General features: G+C 41.1%; 1 protein-coding gene and 1 long non-coding RNA gene across 3 annotated transcripts in view; one reads left to right on the top strand and one right to left on the bottom strand.

Moving 5' to 3' along the window:
• SLC5A12 (solute carrier family 5 member 12) overlaps positions 1 to 18,375 on the top strand; it is a 38,624-nt gene extending 20,249 nt beyond the window's left edge. Inside the window, exons 9-15 of the mRNA XM_006198360.4 lie at positions 3,593 to 3,705; positions 6,042 to 6,109; positions 9,557 to 9,643; positions 12,082 to 12,248; positions 13,677 to 13,780; positions 15,964 to 16,091; positions 17,956 to 18,375. Of these exons, the coding sequence (XP_006198422.1) occupies positions 3,593 to 3,705; positions 6,042 to 6,109; positions 9,557 to 9,643; positions 12,082 to 12,248; positions 13,677 to 13,780; positions 15,964 to 16,091; positions 17,956 to 18,108 (820 nt within the window). The 3' untranslated portion in view covers positions 18,109 to 18,375. The remainder of the gene's footprint in view (positions 1 to 3,592; positions 3,706 to 6,041; positions 6,110 to 9,556; positions 9,644 to 12,081; positions 12,249 to 13,676; positions 13,781 to 15,963; positions 16,092 to 17,955) is intronic.
• Positions 5,147 to 7,080, bottom strand: LOC140698993 (uncharacterized). 2 transcript variants are annotated; one of them, XR_012077005.1, is made up of 4 exons: positions 7,017 to 7,080; positions 6,624 to 6,708; positions 5,931 to 6,090; positions 5,147 to 5,578 (listed from the first exon to the last, which is right to left on the bottom strand). It is a non-coding gene; the product is annotated as an uncharacterized lncRNA (long non-coding RNA). The 2 variants fall into 2 exon arrangements; XR_012077004.1 differs by lacking the exon at positions 5,147 to 5,578 and having other exon boundaries at positions 5,601 to 6,090.
• Positions 18,376 to 19,149: the final 774 nt, after the last annotated feature.

The following is a 19,149-nucleotide window of genomic DNA, read 5'->3' as shown; positions in this document are numbered from 1 at the left end:
TGTGCAACAATGGATGTAGGCTACATTCCAAGGAGTGGAATTACTGTGTCAAAATATTTATTTATTTAAAGTTTTCATGGACATTGCTAAGTTGACCTCCAAAAATTTGCACCAGTTTATACACCAAACAGAAAATACTAAAGTGTCTTTTTCCCCATATTGCCATTAATATTAGGTACTCTGAAACTTTTACACTTGAGTATTTGATAGGTGAAAAATGGTAACTAAATTTAATATGAATTCCTTTGATCAGAAGTGGGATTGGCTACCTTTCCCTCTTTCATTAGTCATTTGAATTTTTTTTCTATAAGATGCAAATTTATTTTCTCTGCTTTTTTTTTGTAAGTTTTCTTCTTTACATATATAGGAAAAATAGTTTATTAACATGTCTCATTTTTTTCTCATTTGCCTTTTGTGTATTTGCTAAAGATATTTTTGAGTATATGGACATTCTGTTTCATATTAATCAATTTTTCAAAACATTATGGTTTCTGAGTTAACATCATTCTTGTGGAGACGTCTCCATTCCATGTATGTAATCAGCCAGACATCATTCTAATATATTTATGGTCTTATTAAGTGTTAAAATTATTAAATCATCTAGACTATATATGTGGTGTAAGAAATGACGTAGAATTCCTGACTTATTTTCCTTCTAAGTTAGTAGCCAGTTGTCCCATTATTTTTTAGTAAAAAGCCATGTTTTTCACCACTGACTTAAAATGCTACTTTTATTACATCTTACTTTCTTTCATATATTTGGAACTTTTCCTAGATTCTCTTTTATAGCCCTTTGATCCATTTGTGTACAGCTATGCCAGTACTAATAATTTAATGACTAAGCTTTAATGTATGATTTTAAATATGCTAGGTTAGTACATATTTCTTTCTTTTCTTTTACAGAATTTCCCTTGATATTATCTTTTCTCAGATTATTTTTAGTTACTTCTATGAGACTTGATTGTACTCAAATCATAATATCTACAAATATTTGGGGATTTTTCTCTTCTTTTCTAATAGTTATACTTCTATGTTCACTTTCTTATTTAACTGTGCTTTGAGAACAAAGATTTTAAAAGAATGAAGGATGACAGAAATCCTTGTTTTGTTATGCACTTTAAAGGAAGTGGTTCTTGGATTTTACCATTAAATGTGATACCAGGTTTTGATTTAAATGATATTATTTACATTTAAACTATTTATATAAAATTAATCAAATTATAAAAAACAAAATTACATATAATTATTAAAATTTTAGGGAATATTTTTATCAGGAGAGATTTTGAATTTTGGTAAAATTTGGCATTTTTGAAATGAGTATTTTTTCTTTTTTTGCTTTTGGCATATTACTATTAATATGTTGACAGATTTCCAAAATAGCAACATCTCTGAATTCTCATAACGACCTTAACTTGTTTATAGTGTAATTTTAAGTTAGTGTTCTGCTAAATTACTTTTAGTAATATTCTTTTTAGGATTTTGCATCTATGACACAAAGTGATATTGTTCTGTGGTGTTGGTATTAGTATTTCAAGGAAACCAAGGTAGAAGCAATGAACACCAGATGATTGAACGTAAGTAGGGAAGACGCTGTGGCTTTCACTTTATCCCTCTCTACAGAACTTGATTTGTATATTTCTTTTTCCTAAAGCTGAATCTCTCTGGTCTGAATACAGCCAACAGATTAGTCCCCCCATAAAAGAACGGTTGACTCTTTTCTCAATTCCAAATATTCCAAGAAAGACACACTGGACAATACATATTATAGAAAGATCACTTTCGCTATAATGTTAAGGGGGGCATTTGGTTAGGGAAACGGAAAGACAAGAATTGGGGAGGAATAAAGGGATGGTGGTTGAGTGATAGGGAACAAAAGATTTGCACCATCTTAAGCAGTTTTAGAATCTGAGAAATCGACATATGGATAATACATGTGACTGCAAAAGCAACCCAACAGAACTTCTACAAATCTGCACCAAAATCAGTTTTTTGCTCCTTCCCTCCCAATGGATTCAAGGGTCAGCCCTAATGTTTGAAACTTTCAGATGATGAATTTGAGACTTATATGTTGGGAGCAAGGAAGCTTATTTTATTTGATCATTTCCTTTCCTTATTTGACTTTCACGGAGCTGCAGATGGAAGCAGAGTCTTATAGGAAACAAATACTATGCCTTGATTCCTAGGAAAATGAGAATGGCACTTGGAAGTGTTTGAAATTTCAATTCCCAGAAATGGGTCTCAGGAAGTTTCCACTTGCTGTGTCTGTCATTTAGGGAAGGAACTTTAAAATTTTGCACAAGATTCCCCTGGAAATGTTCTAGCTAAAGTAAGCTACAAGGTAAAATTGATGACAATAGTATTGTCTTGCATTAGAGAAAGAAGACAAAGTTTGAATTTTTTCCCACACTGTTGGCACAGCTATAGCTTGTTTTCGTGTGAGCATTGGAAGACAACAAAAAAATTAGCTAATGTGCATCAATGGAAAACTTAACAAACAGCTGGCCAGGCTTTGTTCATTAGCTTGTTTCTTTTCCAGAACTTCTGTTTGTGATTGTGATTTTGCATCATATGAATTTAATATATACATCTTTTCTACTAGCTAAAATATTTCTGGTCAAGATGAGGAATTTAATAAGCTTTCATGCTGTTCAGCAAAGAAATCCCCAACTTCCAGGTTCTGTGTCACCTAAGCAAGTTTTAGGGCTATAAGACTGAACTCTGAGTGGCAAATTAAAGAAAGAATATCGGAGCTTTTATGTGCTTTTGGTCTTTGCCTACTTTCCAGTCTTATTTTTGCCCCTTTTCTCCCTTGCTAATTGCATGCTAACCACTCTGGTGCTTCAAGTTATTGAATGAAACAAGCTTTCCATCTGGAAGCATTTAATTGTAATTTTCCCTTTCTTTCTAAAACATCTTTTTTTCCCCAATCTGCATGGGTCCTTTCAGTGCCTATCTTAACCATCACTTCCTTAGGGAAGCGTCCTCTAACTCCATATCAGTTTAGATCTTGGCAAGACACGCTTCCACAGCACCTTGTTATGTTCCTTCATAATAACAACTTGTACTCAATTGTATAATTGGTCGTAAAATATCAATGTCACTAAGTAAAGTCTCTGTCTTTCTGGTTCACCATTGTATGCCTAGTACCTAGAATGAATGGATGCATAAATGATATGAATGAATGAATGAATGGCAAATTATACTGAGTCCTGGATTAAGATAGTCACTGCTTCCTGCCCCTGATCCAGCCTACACACACACACACACACACAGACAAAATCTCTCTGGTACTGCATGCTGACTCATTTAGCGTCTTGTTAAGGAGAACTAGTAAGAGTTAGAGCACAAAAGCCTGGGTTCTTCATTGAACAATTTCTTTCTCAAAGAGCATTAAGCACAGAAGCTGCTTTGAAGAGTGAGTAGACGGTCCATGTGGTTTCCCTGAAGTCCCAGATTAAGGACACATCTATATCTGTTGTCTTTTTTTTTTTTTTTTCCCTAGAGCCCTGCCTTTTCTATTTGCTCTAGACACCAGGGCAGTCTGGTCAGCCTTGATTAGCTTGGACTGTGTCTTGCTTTTCTCTCCCTGTAGCACCGTGGCTGCCAGCATCAATGCCTTAGCAACTGTGACCTTTGAGGATTTTGTCAAGAGCTGGTTTCCCCGTCTCTCCGACAAGCTGAGCACCTGGATCAGTAAAGGCTTATGTAGGTACAGCTGGTGGATCTTCTGTTCCATATGGTGAAATGTACGTGTGGTTATTCAGGGCATGCTGACAGGCACAAGTGCACGTGGAGATACAAGAGGAATTTCACATATAAATTCTTACACTTCCAAAGATACCAGGAAAGAATGACCAACTAGCTTACCTTTCGCCAGCCTCACGTTCAACATTCTTCTGTGCCCATCCTACACCTTACATTCATAACATCAGCCTCTCTAGAGTATGCCTGTTAGTCCCTCTAGAGAGGGACTGTGTTGATCCTCTTAGTCCCTCTACGAAGGAAGGTGTTCTGCTCACTATGGCTGGTCAATTTGTCTGATAGAGCCAGTTTTTTCCCTAAAGAATCCTTTACTATCAAACTCCCAGTAACTTCACCTCAGAGAATAACTGCTCCTTGCTCAATCACACAATTATATATCATCTTTATAATCACTGTAGCACCTACCATGTATTCCCTCCCTCCATGTTTGTTGCTTTGTCTGGGGACCCACCCACTCCAGGTCTCAGTGGGACCCCCATCAGTTTCCCCTAAACTTCCTGCCTTGTGGGTTTCTGTTGTTTGTATTCTAGTGGAAGGACTAGGCGGGCAGACTGAATCAATTCTCACAAAAAATTGTAGAACCCCTGGATTGAGGGGTAGTTGCCTCGAATCCCATTTGAAACACATAACTGTTGGCCCAGCAAGATGGTAATTAGTAGTAAAAATGGCTTCTATTATTTTCTTCCGGTAGGTGAAATACTCCTTATGCACGAAGCAATGGACAGTCAGGGCAAACACTGTGTTCTGAAGTCTAATCTATCGTCTTTAAAGATAGTGGGAATAGTTTTAGAATTCCGAAATGTGTTTGTTGATCAAACTTGGTGTTCAGGGTTGTTGCATGAATTTCCTTATTTTTCTGTGTTTCATTGAGAAGTTGGAAAATATAGTATCAGAAGTTGCTAGCGTGATTTCATCTTAAAAGTGAGTTCTCGATAATACCATGAATATCATGTACCAAATCTGAAATAATAATAATAACAACAACAACAATAATAATAATAATGGTAAACACATAGCTCTTGCTATGTAACAGGCGCTGTTAGATAAATTAGTTTATTTATGTGCAGTCCCTTCCTAGAATGTGAGAGCTTTGAGACAGTGGCTTTTATAGCACTGGCATTTAGTGCCTAACATATGATCGGTATACAATAAAACTGAATTAGTGGTCACACTGGGAACTGAGCCAAATATTTAGCTGGGAGAGAATTTCAAACAAAATGAGAAAAATCACCTTCTCTGCTCCTGTCACTGTGTTTCTGTCTCTATCTATCTCCAACTCCTTGTCTCTCTCCCTCTCTTAGTTTATGGCTTATCATGGGAATTGAGTGACTTTTAAGATAGTTTTTAAACAAGGATATAATAAAGAATCATTTTTAAAAAGTGGTTTAAAAGAGGACAGCTTTTAATGACTATGAAGACGTACTTGCTGATTCATTCGGCAAGATCCTGCGATATGAGAGGGATGCTGTGCACGGTGGTTCAGGGCCTGTGCTCCGGTGGCCCTCGGGGTCCCAGCACAGCCAGGTGAAAAAGGCATTGTTATGAAATATACCAGGATCCATTAGGAGGGTATGAATAAAGCATGAGGAGAGCAGAAAAACTCTCCCGATTTTCAAAAAAATCTATGAGGTAAAATGCGTAGAGAGTTAGCCATTTTAAAGATGAACAACTATCCGTATCCCAGGGAGGCCAGTCACTTCTCCAGCTGGCTGCTGGTGAGGGACGAAACTGGGTTCCGCTAACTCAGGCTCTCTTAGCCTAGACCTGTGCCCTTTCCACATTTTCACGTTTCTTCCACTTGACAGCTTTCTTCTTCCTTTTTAAAATTAAAGTATAGTCGATTTACAATGTTGTGCTAGTTTCAAGTATACAGAAAAGTGATTCCTATATATATATCTTATGTGTGTGTGTATATATATATATGACTTTTTCAGAAAAGAATGACTCTTTTCTATTCTAGGTTATTACAAGACATTGAATATAATTTCCTGTGCTGTACAGTAGGCCCCTGTTGTTTATCTATTTTATATTTAGCAGTGTGACAGCTTTCTTCTTGAATCCTGGAGAGAAGGCTCCTTGAGACTGGATTCTAGCTCTTTCCACCTGGCCTAGGAAAGCAGGTCTTTAGGAGAAAAGTCTCTCCTGATGGCTAGGTGGGGAGGACAGACCTTCCTGAGACCGCATTTCAGTGGAGCTTGCGTGAGAGGCAGCCCTGGGCAGAAGCTCAGGGAGTCCCTCAAAGCCAGCTTGATGATCGGCATGAGTTTCCTTTCTTCCAGGTCTCTTGTTCGGCGTGATTTGTACCTCCATGGCTGTGGCTGCGTCCCTCTTGGGGGGCGTCATCCAGGTAATGAAAGAGACAAAAGGCATATATATATATATGAGCAACTTTTTACCCGCTTTCTTTTCAAATACTTTGCCTTGTCCTCCAAACCCCAAATGCTGACACTTTCTGATATCAGGTCCAAATTACACATACATGTAAAATTTCAACCAAAATTACTTTCAAGAGGGGAAACTTTTCAAAACTAGTCATGAGACTCAGTGACAAGGTACACTGTAATAAAAGTAGAAACCCTTTTAAAGTCCAGATCTGAGAATGTATGATCCTGAAATAAAAATGGAACTGATCATCATGATGGTAAAAACGATAATTACAATGAACATTTATGGAATGCGTATGATATTCTAGGAATAGTCCCAAATGTATTACTTCATTTAACCCTCATCACTACTGTAAGAGGTAGTATGATTAATGTACTAATTTTACAGATGAAGAATCTAAGAAGTGGAGAGGTGATAAACTGTCCCAAATTCACATGATTAAAGAGTGGTGGAGCTGGGGTACGAGCCCTCCTCACCTTATTATCCAGGCCGAACTGCCTCCCAGATGCCCAACTCCCAGTTCCATAAAAGGTCGGCACCGTGAGAAGCGTCAAGAATAATCTGTTCCAACATCCAGTTTGTAGATGATTACATAAAAGAGTAAAAATATCTTGCTCAAGTTTGTGGCTAAACCAGGTTTATGACCCAAGTCTCCTGAGCCATCCCTCCTTCCTCCCAAATTGCTCAACTTTCAAAGCACCATCAGACAAGCACATCTTCAGACTCTACTTAACCCTCTCAATCCCACTGTATCTTTGTATAATATGAGCATCCTGTCTATTTTCTTGGCCAGGCTTAGTTTTTTCAATAAATGCTGCTTAAATGAAAGAAAAAAAATGAAAAAGAGTGGGTGAATAGTAATCACTGACTTTTATAAAATGTAGTTTTAGTTCACAGAGCAGCATATCTTGCTTGATCCTTCTGATGGCTGCTCACATAGGTTCTGTTATTTCCTTTCGAAAGTTCAGGGAACTAAATCTGGGAGAACTGAGTGACATCATAATTCACTTGTCTATATAAGAGACACTGTGGTTCTGGAAACTCGGTGCCCTCTCTGCTAAGTAGGAACCTCCCCCCACCCCCACCCGCCAAATGACTGATGCTTGCTAATCTCTTTACAATTTTTGAAGCACTTTGATATCCACAGCAGAACTGGCAGGTTGGTGAGGTTTGTCTTTAGTGATCTCAGGAATATTTTTTTTAGATTCATTTTTCCCCATTTCCAAGTTACTGCTGATGCTTTGTGCCCTTTTGTTTTTCCCCCTTTATCCAATCACTATTCACTTTCATGGAAGTATTACCATGTCCAGTTTAGTGAGAATTTGAATCACTAAATGGCTTTCCTTCAGAGATACTTACCTTTTAAGCTTATTTGCCATTGAATTTGAAGGGCTCCAGGATAGAGAAGGACTCCTGCAAGCCTGGTGTAAAACCTAAAGCTTACAATGAAGAGGGAAACTGAGGTGGAAGTCATTAGTTGAGCTTTCTCTTCCTCCAGTTAAACACCCCTAAGGATGACAAAAAGAAAGATAAGGACTTGAGGTCAGTTTAGTTTTGTGATTTATAGAAATACATTTTTTTCAAATCCAGAGACTCTTTTTTAGTTTTCTTTCTTTTATATGAAGACCTTTCCCCCTACCCAGAGCCTATTGACTAATGACTTTACAAGAATTTTTTATTTTTCCTCCCCACAGTGGGGGAAAAACATTTTTTCCTAACTTATTGACTCTCCTGTATAATAGCTAGTAAATTAGCTTCCAAATTCAACAACCACAGCAACTATGAATTAATATATCAATCAGCAGAGCAAATGTCAAGAATATGAAGTTAAGTATTGATGTTGGGGAAAAGTATCTACTTTAATCTCATCTGCCTCCATCTTGTGAAAGATCTATCTGTGGCATTGACTTCTCTAAAAATTAACAACCATAACAGTGCATTGCAGCTCATCTTTCTGGGCAGAAGAATTTACATTACAGCTGGAGTGGATTTAAGACCCCTTGGTCCTGTTTGTATTTATTTTTTTTTTATAGAGAAAGAGGACTCTCTGATATGAATCTGAGTTAATAACTGAAGTGTTACCAAATCACAGGGACATGTGGCAGTGCAAAATTAGAATCTAAGTATTCTATTAGTGATGGACTCTCTCAGGAACTTTTTTCCTTAAAGAAAAAAAAAAAAAAGAGGCCATGATAGTAGTTTGTGTTCTTGATCTTTTTTGTTTTTCTTTCTTCCCCTTGCCTTTTTTTTTTTTTCAGGACTGCTTTTAGGAGAAAAAAATATGGATTTAGGTTTTAGATCCAGACAAATTTGCTTAGAACTCCTAAATCTCACTTCTGCCACTTTCTAACTGGAAGTATGCCTTTAATATATTTTCTCTTAGTCCAAGTTTCTCACCTATAAAATCCAGTTAGTGCTACCAGCTAAACAGGGTAACTGTGGGGATGACATGGGGTCATTTGTTTAGAGTGCTAGGGTTGCTCATCTCCGCTATCTGACACTTAGGTGGTGCCTGACAACAGAAAACGTGTAAGATCTTTAGAGCATCTTTATTGCAGCCCCTTGATCTAGGAGCCCCGCAGCTGTATTGCTAGAACTAGAGGGGGCTGCACTGCAGAGTAGCTGTGCATGTGTGTGCATGTGTGTGCGCACACACACACACGTGTGTACGTGCTCACTTGCACACGTCAGCCTTTGTATGTTCACGACTCCTGCAAGGCCTTGCCACAAGGTTGACAGCAAATTAGTTTGGTTAAAGCCCCTCGCCAATTCACTGGGTTCAATAACTTAGAGGCTAAGAGATATGAAAATGCTTTTGTCAGACTCCCTCAATTTCTAACGGAGACAGAGCCTTAAAAAATGGGAGATAGGAGGTGGAACATCTAGTTACCTCCCCATCATGTCAAAACTGAAAGCTTCAACATCCCTGAGGCACCTGGTGGGAGAGGAGGAGTGGGGTAACAGACAATTGTTATTATCAAAATTACAGAATTGTTCAAGCTAAGTGAGAACAGCTGAATCAAATGCAAAAGACATGCAACGTAAGTTATAGATGTATTTGTTAGGTACGTTATTAAAAAAGCTTTTTGATAAGATAGAAAATATAAACAAATCAATGAGTTCCAGCTTAAGGAAAAACTGCTTCTACCAAATCCAAATTACACACATACACACTCACACACACACATACACACAAATGCATGTTTGTAGATATTTTTGGTTTTTTTACACAGTGCTTATCAGTGAGCCTGGAAGGGAGAAATGATTTCAAGAAAGTGCACGACTAATGAGTGGTGCACTCAGGACCAGGAGTGTTATTTCATCCCAGGTCCAGGGAAGAGAGGTGGGCCCAGGTGGGCCTCGGACGCAGGGGAGCGGGGGTGTGCATCTGACGTGCTTTGCTCCGCAGGCTGCCCTGAGCATCCACGGCATGTGTGGGGGACCGATGCTGGGCTTGTTTTCGCTGGGGATCCTGTTCCCTTTTGTGAACTGGAAGGTAAGGCCCCCATGCCCTCTTCACTCTTCCCGGCCAAGACTGGGCCGTGGCCGCTTCCTCTCTCTTCTCTCTCCCCCTTGGAAAGGCCATTTGTCTTTGCCAGGGAAAAATGGGGGCTTCCTTCCACAGTAGAACTAAAAAGAACCCTGGCCCTCCTGTCTCTGACTTTAGTGAAGCTGTTTTAGGAGCAGAAAGAAAAAAAAGGAAGAGGTGATCATGAAACACCATGTGTCATGGCATCAAAAGGATTCTTTAGGGTTTAAATTGTCTTCTCTAAATTGAGCCCACAAAATGAAATTTGAAATAGGTCTGAGATCAGAAATAGTTTAGTTAAAATACAATTTTCAAAACTTTAAAAATGTAAATTTTCTTCTCTATATTTAGTTACCCCAAATAATAACCAATGTAATTAAGTTAATTTCAGAAGGGGAGAAGACACCAGCCTGGTATATTCTGACAGCCGCACCTTCTTGGTTTTGCTGGCTGACAAGCTAATAGTATGCCTTTAAATAAATGTTGGTTGCATGATTGTGTAATGAGCATAAAGCAAAAGGAAAATTTATTTGGAAAAATAAGGTAACAATTTTTTTTTAGTATTTAAAGTATCCTACTTTTTTCAATCTAATAAAATTGTCATTTTTTACTTATTGCCATCCATACACTTACATGCATACATTTTTAGAAAGTCTTTAGACTCTAGAAAACCTGACTATGCATATTTTTAATATACTATACGATTCTCAATAAAACCTGACTCACGTGGTATACCTAATTAGGTCTCTGTGGCTACTTGACCCTTACTGACCTCTCTTCTAGATGAATCTCATGGGGTTAGACAAAAATGGCGGATGGATATGGAACGTTTGGGAATTTACAGTGCTTCCCCTGCGGTCTCATTAGGAGACACTTTGTTTTAATCAACCTTTCTGATACTGAGGTTGACAAAGATAATTATATCCTCGGAGAGGTACCATGAGGGAAGGCAATGTCCTAGCCACAAAAAAAACCTAATAACTGGTAACATAACATCTCAGCGCATTTCTAAACATTAATTTATATATGTTAGTGAATTATAGTCCTTCTGTTTAGCCTGGGAAACCACCTTGTTCCAGGTAGAGGAAAGTAAGTATCACCAGTCTGGGTCACCTCTCCCCTAGTCACTGACCCTCGCCATCCCACTGATCAGTCATGGCCGTCTCTCTACGGAACGTAGATGCAGCCTCAGAATCCTTCTCAGCATGGCTCTCCAGGCAGCTACTACAAATCAGCAAGGGTTGAACCTCCTGTTAAAATCTGTTCACCCTTTACTGGTAGACCAGGGATCAGCACATTGTACCCCTCAAGCCAAATCTAGTCAATCTCCCAGGTTTTGGATGACCTGCCAGCTGAAAATGGCTTTGACATTTTTAAATGGTTGGAATAAAATTAGAAGAAGAATATTTCATGACACATGACTATTATAGGAAATTTTTATTTCTGTGACCATAAATAGTTTTACTGGAACACAGCCACTCTCCTGTGTTTACATACTGCCTATGGCTGTTTTTGTGCTGCAGTGACAGAACTGAGTAGTTATGACAGACACGTCATGGCCCACACCACCTAAAATATCCCTTAGCTGTCTGTTTATGATGGAAATGTGCAGACTCCTGGTCTAGACAAAGATAAAAGTATTCAAATCTCATACATTGCTTTGGTTTCCCCAAACAATAGTGAGCAGAATGTCTGGTGCTGTAATTGAAGAGTCTTTTTTTTCTGAATAGATAAACCAACCATGTTTTTCTGTCACAGAGAAGGCTCAGCTCTCTGGCCAAGACCAGGACCATCCAGATTTTAGTTTCCCGTGGTTCTGATCCCTGTAGATTGTTCTGTTTCCTTTACAGGAGAAATGACTTTTTAACTTTTTATCAAGAAGTAGAAGCCTTAACTGACAGGACTAGTAAATATGCTTGCTAGTATTTAGACTCAAATAAAAACTCCAAGCTTGGGAATCAGAGGACTTGACCAGAATCACTCGGGAAGAAATATGGGAGTAAAAATTTCCATATAACGGACTATAATGTCTATAATGACTGTCAGTGAAAAATGTCCACATCTCTCCGTTATCTGATGTTTTCCTGAACTTCTGAAACTCTTCTATTGGGAACTGAGGTTTAACAGATTTTTAAGTGATAAGAGGAAGAAGCCAAAAGGAGAAAAAAAAATTCCTGCTAGGAATTTATATATAATGACCATGATAAAATCCTCCAGTGTCTTCATTTAAGGAACCATTTACTCCTAAATAAAACCACATTGTGGTCAGTTTGAGTGGACTGTTTCTAGCACATGTGGCCAAGACTTGGGTGAAAAGTCAGAATCCCTGAGACACGGACTCCTCATCTCATTATTTTTTCAATGATTTTGTCAAATCTCTCATTAACTTTTTTTCCTTCATCAAGGGTGCACTTGGAGGCATTCTGACTGGAATCACCTTGTCATTTTGGGTGGCCATTGGGGCCTTCATTTACCCTGCTCCAGCCTCCAAGACATGGCCTTTGCCTTTATCAACAGACCAGTGTGCCCCATCAAATGCGACAGAAGTGGTGTCTCCAGGGATGTCCAACAGGTATGCCTCCCTTAAAGATGGTGTCCAGTCCCAGAGGGAGGGTGACCAGGTTAGAGAAAGGAGGCACTTCAGCGCTCAGTCTGACCAGACCAATCTTGCTCTCCTGTGAGAATTGCTCTGGGTGGTACCCAGCACTGAAGAGAGCTAGGGAGGCTCCAGCTCTCTGTAGCTGTCCATTCCTCTGTATCCTGGTGCCCAAGAGTGAGCTTGGCAAGAGGGTTCACTGGTGGTCCCATACAAAACCAAAAAAATTGTAGAGGGTTTGAAAATAGGTCGATAAATAAGAAGATCAAAGTGTCATTAAAAAAAATAAAATAAAGGATCTGCATAGACTAGGTTTGTGGGCAGTGAGGAGACTGACTGTGGACACATTGAATTAAAAGCTGTGTACTTATAGTTTCTAAAGCAGATGATACAGGGTTTGACGAAGGATTGCCCTTTCTATTTCTGGCTGTGATGAGTAACTTGAGATACTAAAGTTCAGATACCAATTTTTAAAATAAAAACAAAGCACTCACATGATTCGCTGGCTCTGAGAGAATGTAATCCTCTCCGTGTCACATTGCTCACCACCTGCCTATTATAAATGGACAGTTTTCCCAAAGGTATGAAATGAAACAAGCTGCCTTTGGATCTTGTTCTTGCTAAGAATCAGCAGTGGCTTTACAGGACACTGGTGACATGACAACAAAAGCATCACGCCACTGAGAGGAGACACGCTCTAAGGTGTGAGGTCTGTGCCTGGGGTCCATTTGCATCATTCTGTTGTCAAGTCCACCTGAAACACATTTTACAGACAAACAAAATCAACCAATTTATAGCGTTCAGATCCTTTATGTTGTTCCTTCCTTCCCGCCTGTGCTTTTTCGGTCTTCTTTTCTTGGAATGCTAAATCCTGGCCCTGACTATCTTCTTTGCTTGATTAACGACTAACCATTCTTTAAAAACAAGCTGAGGTAACAACTCACACTTCAGCCTGGGTTTGATGCTCTTTCTGAATCCTCCCCAAATCCTCTGCTCCTCTTGACCACGGCATTACCACTCCATCTCATGAATCTTAACTCCTAGATGTCGTCTTTGTGGCTTACTCATCATTTAATCTTCAATGTCTGTGACAATTTCTGGCAGCACTAAATCTGGGCTTAGTTGATGTCCAAAGAATAAATAATACAAAAGAAATGGAAGGCACGGTCCTCATTGCAGTTGTAGTTCAGTAGCAATAAGTCTAAGATGGATTGGATTGAGTGGAATAGAAAGCACATCTGGTCTACAGGCGACTCTTTAAAAGATAACTAAATGACAAAAAGTTAAGATTTGGGGTTTTGAGAGATGCCAGGCCCCAAAATGAACCCCTACAGTCCTCTGAGTCCCTGTGAATCACAATGCTGCACTCACAGGACTGGTGACACGTGCTGTTGTCCTCCACAGACCTGCAATCGCTGAGACCTGGTATTCGCTCTCCTACCTTTACTACAGTGCAGTGGGCTGGCTAGGATGCATGGCTGCTGGAGTGATCATCAGCTGCATAACAGGTCGGTTATCTGGGTTCCTCTTGTTGGGGCCAAGGAAGACAAGGGCTAGGCTCCTGCACTGGTGGACTAGATGACTATCTTATGGGTGTGATTTTGGGTCCGCCATGAAAAGCCCTTTTTCCCAGACGGATAGATCTACTCTCTCCCAACTGACATGCAAAAGCATCACCCTGATTATTATACATATGATTACAAATATATATATATAAAATATTTTAAAATATCCCCCATATATTATGGAAAAAAAAGTGACACATGTTCCCCAGAGGTCTAAATATGAAAACTCTTGTGTAATGTGTCAGTAAGAAGGTTAAATATTAGGAGTGGTTCTTCCCCACTTCATCTCAGTTTTTCCCCCATAACCCCCCTACTACCTCATGGGCTAGCCTTTACTAACTCACTAGGTAAGCAGAGGAGAGTCTTACTGTTGCTGTTGCATATGGTGCCCTTGGAGGCCACCACTCTAGTGCCAGGAGCACCATAGTGAGCGGCTTCACTCCAAGCCATTTTTGGAACCAGTGTTGACTCTCTTTAAGCCATAGTCCCTCTGATGGTTCAGTGTCCTTTTTACGCCAAAGCCCATGAGGGGTTGGTGAGGGAGGATGGTATGGACTAGGCCCACTGTAATCTTGCTGCTCTGCCTCCTTGAAGCATGCATTTTAGCTGACTAAAATATTACGAAGTTCTAGTTTTCCCACTACCATTACGTAGTCACAGGCTATGTGGGAAGTCAAGATTCTTGCTTAACACATGGTCTGAATGACGATATTCCTGGTGCCTGGAGACACTGCATGCATGTTCCAATGCCTTATTATGCTGGGCAAGATACCACCAGCTATTCACTTAAATTTAAGCCAGTCTTGGGTATGACAAAGACTTGAACATAATTTTTGTAACCCTAGCTGGTCACGTAGTGACAACTCCCCAAATATCTCTCTTTATGTAAGTGGACTGGAGTGAAAGGTTATTTATAATGTTTAGATTTTTCCTTGGTACCCCAAGAACATGGAGACTTCCTTGATGCTAACAGGATACACCTAGACTTACCAGTCAAGTGGTCAGTCACCTTTGGAAGACAGCAAAAGTTTTAGTGGCCTGGTTCCAAAGCAGGCGTTGTGAGCATCACAGATTCCAGGCACTTTCCAGGTGCATGTTGGCAGTGACATGTTCTTGTGTTTATCAAGTGACCGGAACCTCCCACCATGAGGACCCTGTGTACGGGTTTATGCTATTCTGTTTTCCAGTGTGCGGTAGTTTGTACTCATGCGAATTTTGATCATTTTTTTCCCCTCTGTTATATAGCTGAAGGTCTCAGAAATAAGACCTTTAGTTATCAATTCATTAAATGTATCTCTTAGGTCAGATGTCAGCAAACTAAGAACGCATCTGGCCCATTACTTCTTTTTACAAATAAAATTTTATAGAACACACACACACAGTAATGCCTATTCACTTACTGTTGTCTATGGCTGACTTCCCTTTCCAAAGGTGGAGTTGGCTAGTTGCAGCAGAGACCCTCTGGCCATATAGTTATTATCCACACATCACGATTCCTGACAATTTAGGATGTAATCCAGATAGTACCTCTGGCAAGATCAAAGATCCAGCACGGAGGTCAGGAATCCTTTGCTGTTAAAGCTAGATGGTAAATACTTTACGCTTTGCTGGCCAAGAAACTTTGGCTCCACAGCAGAGTTGAAGCAACTGAACATTGAGCAGACTGCTTAGTGGAAGGGAAGGAGATGTCAGGAAAGTCTAGAGTAGCTGGAGGGAGCATGAAAGTAGCATTTGTTCAGGATGCTGGGGTGGAAGGAAGAAAAAAAAAAACAGTAAAAAGAATCTCCCTAATTTCACTAATTTGACTCTGCTGACCTCTAATGTACCCAATTTGGTTGAAAATGAGAGCTTTCCTGAAGGAAGAAATTACACAGTTCTTGCAGTCTCCTTTGCTGGCCTATAAAGGGTAGTAGGAGGGCTTTCCATAATAAATATATGTCTCCATTGGTTTAACTGTATAGCCGTGAGCTTGCCTGACCTGACAGTTTGTGGATGTTTAAGCTAACTCTCACCTTTTTGAACAGCTATCAATTTCTGACCTACTTCTCAAGTGGACAATGCTTAAATCCTTAAAGGAAGTCCTGGAAGCGTGCAACCACCTAACCCATTGTTCCTTTTGTTAATAGGTTTCCAAAGCGGCAGGGATGTTCCACCACTGCTCATTAGACCAGTCTGCAATTTATTTTGCTTTTGGTCTAAGAAATACCAAACTCTGTGTTGGTGTGGAGTTCAGCATGGCAGTGGAACAGAGCAGGTGAGCTGACGTCTGAGCTTCTGAAAATTATGAATTGGCTCAAAAGGATTCCCTTTCTGCCCGTTTAAACCATCTGGAAAGGTGGATGTGGGGAGGGAAGGTGGTGAATATGAGAACCTGAAAGTGTCTGGGTTTCCACTTCAGTTGTCTCGGGGAACTAGTGTTTAAGCACATACATATGTTGATAGGTAAATGCACCTTTGGGACGAATTGTTGGCATTGCAAGTGATTGAGTTCCAAAATTCCCTTTAGCCATCCCCTGCCAGGAGGGTAAATCTAGGAAAATATAAAAATGAATAATAAAATAGGGGGCCCAGTCTAGAATATTGGTGAAAAGTCTGGGCTTGGGTCAGCCCCGGGTTTAATCCCGGTTCCATGTCTAACTTTCCCTGGGTGAGTTATTTAACCTCTCTGAACTTCAGCTTCTATCTGAGAACTGGGGGTAGATCAGGCGGCCTCATCTGGACGTGAACATGTCTAGTGTACCACGGAGGGTAAAGACTGATTGGTAGGATGTCTCATGTAGGGAAGCAGCAGGATGCACACAGCCTCCCAGCTCTCCCCTTCCCAACCAGGAATCGTGTTTCAGGCAGACAGGGCTGGCGGCGTGGTTGATTAAGCTCTAGAGATGCTGTCCAGGTGCTGTCAAGGTCCCATCAGCCAAAGACCACCAGGAATAGCCTGTGGTCGGACCAGATTGGACTTACTGACTTGATACAGCAAGGGGGTGGGGAGCCAGGGAGCGCCACCCTCAGCAAGAAGGTATAATTTGCGTTCCCACTAAAGGATGCTAAAGAGTCTAAGTAAGGGAGGCGGGAATGAAAGTAAAGCCATCTGGGGCATAACTGGTTAAAGAGCAGGACTCGCTCGGTAAGCTATTCTGGCATCGTGAGATCTACAGGCCCTTCCTTGGGAGAAGCCGTGTTTCCTGTTAGGTTTGCACCTGGTCTTTGTGTCCGTCCTCTCAGCCTGATTAAGGGCAGGATTCATGATCATTGTAGTTAGGGCTTATTCCCCATCTTCCAGTGCCAGGCATCTCACTCTTCTCGTACTCTAGGGGAGGGGCTCTGCACTCCTGCCACGACATCGAAGCCGCCACGTTCTCGCCTTCCCCCGAACACCGCAGTAACACGCAGGTGAAGGGAAGCTGAGCGTCACAGTGGCTGCAGTCAGGAGAGCGCCGTCCTGACAGAATGGGGAGGCCATCTGTTTGCTAAGAAGGCAGCTGGCTGAGCAGTGTATTGTTTGGATAAGAGGATTTTCAGGAAGTTCTAGAAGGAGAGAATCAAGTTATTTACTGCTTTACAGACTTATCTTCCTGGACACGCGTTTCCTGGCAGAAATGAGAAGTCTTGTTGATGCAGGCAGCTTCTGTTCTCAAGGCTGAGTCAGGACTGGCAGGGGACACTTAAGGTGTCACAATTGGGTTCCTTCACCAAAGGATAACATGGAGCAGCCTCCTGGGGGGGTGCATGCAGGGACCCCTGCTGTGACAGAGGCGCTGCTGTCCACAGGAAGGAAGGGGGCCTCCACCCTCTGGGAGAGAGCCGGCTTTGTCCCCCCTCAGGGGTAATACCACAGGACGGCCCCACTAGATGAGTCACCTGTAAGCTTCTTCACACCTCACATTGGTGTCTTGTAAATGCTCACAAAATTGTTCCTTCTGTCTTCACCATCATTAGAAATAGTACCTACATCGGAGACAGCCACGCTACCCAGCAGGAAGCGCCTGGGGTCAGAGTGACCTGTGTTGCTTTCATATCTGTCATTTTTCTCAAGGCGGGGTGCTAAGCGAGATGTGCTCATTTTGATTTAGAATCCATCAAGATCACCCCACTAATATGTGTCTTTCCATTTTCCGCAGGAGAACCTTGAGCAGGGCAGCACCTGGAAACCAGGGGCTGAACCTGTCTTCCAGAATGGCCTCGGGCGAGAAAGCCTGGCCCACGTTCCGGGCTATGACCCCAAGGACAAAAGCCACGACAGCATGGCGGTGGAGAAGATTACCCATTTCTAAGGCAACACACACGTCCACACACACACACACACAGTCCACATACTTCTTGCCTATTGGTCAGTAGATTTGTGTAGTTGGCACTGCTAGAAGACAGGGATGTCTAATGTCTATTTATACTTATTTATGACTACAAATAGAATGACCGTTCCCCAGAATATTCCAAAGGCTATTCTTTGAAAGACCCCACTCTCAGGTGAGAAAAAAACAGCCAAGGCTTAACTGCCCCGGCAGCTTTTTGGAATAAATTAGGGCTTGATTTCATCATGACGCAAGATTCCATCTCTTTCCTTTGTATTATGATACACTTCAGGGATTTTGTTTGTTTGTTTGTTTGTTTTTTACAGTTTTCTCTCTTTTCAACCATCAAATATCTTGGAGTTTGCAAAAGGGGAGATGCATATGAAATGCTTCTCTGACTCTGCTGGTAAGACAAGGGGATGACACCCGGCCCAGCCCCCATACCTCCCAAATGTGTAGACTCATTTCACATCCCCTCATGCTGCAGGTGTAGTTGGAACACTTAACTGCTTTTAACCTCCCTCCCATCAACCCCCATACACGTTTAAGTCCTTTTCCAGGCATTCTTGCTGTTACAGCTGCCCTAACCAAGCCTGACAATTAATTTTGCTCAGCATGGGAGGAGAGCCTGACAGGTGTGGAAAGTGGGAGCAGTTACAACTAAGTGTCCTGCTCAGTTTGCGCTGAGTGTTGTGTGTCTTGATCCTTTCTGTCACCTTCCAATGAAAAGTTCACTCTGTGCTCAACAAGAAGTCTGGAGTCTTTCTTTCTGTAGGGCTGGGTGAAGAGGAGCGGGACATCCTATCAGAGGCTATTTGTATAGCATTGTGTAAAAGAACCTTGCACAGAGCTTACCAGCCCGCAGGGGATTTCCCTGGCCACGGGGTTAGCTTTGGTGCTGAATATCTTGTCCATAGGATTTCTACTCCTTCATTCAGCTCACACTTGCCAGCTCAGCGCGTTCCATCAGGCTAAGGTGGCTGAAGTCAGGATCTTAATAGTTGAGCTCTAGAAAATAATTTT

This window comes from Vicugna pacos, chromosome 10, assembly GCF_048564905.1.
Source record: "Vicugna pacos chromosome 10, VicPac4, whole genome shotgun sequence".
NCBI lineage: Eukaryota > Metazoa > Chordata > Mammalia > Artiodactyla > Camelidae > Vicugna > Vicugna pacos.
Note: the sequence above shows the minus strand (reverse complement) of the source record. Positions and strands in the feature narration are given on the sequence as shown.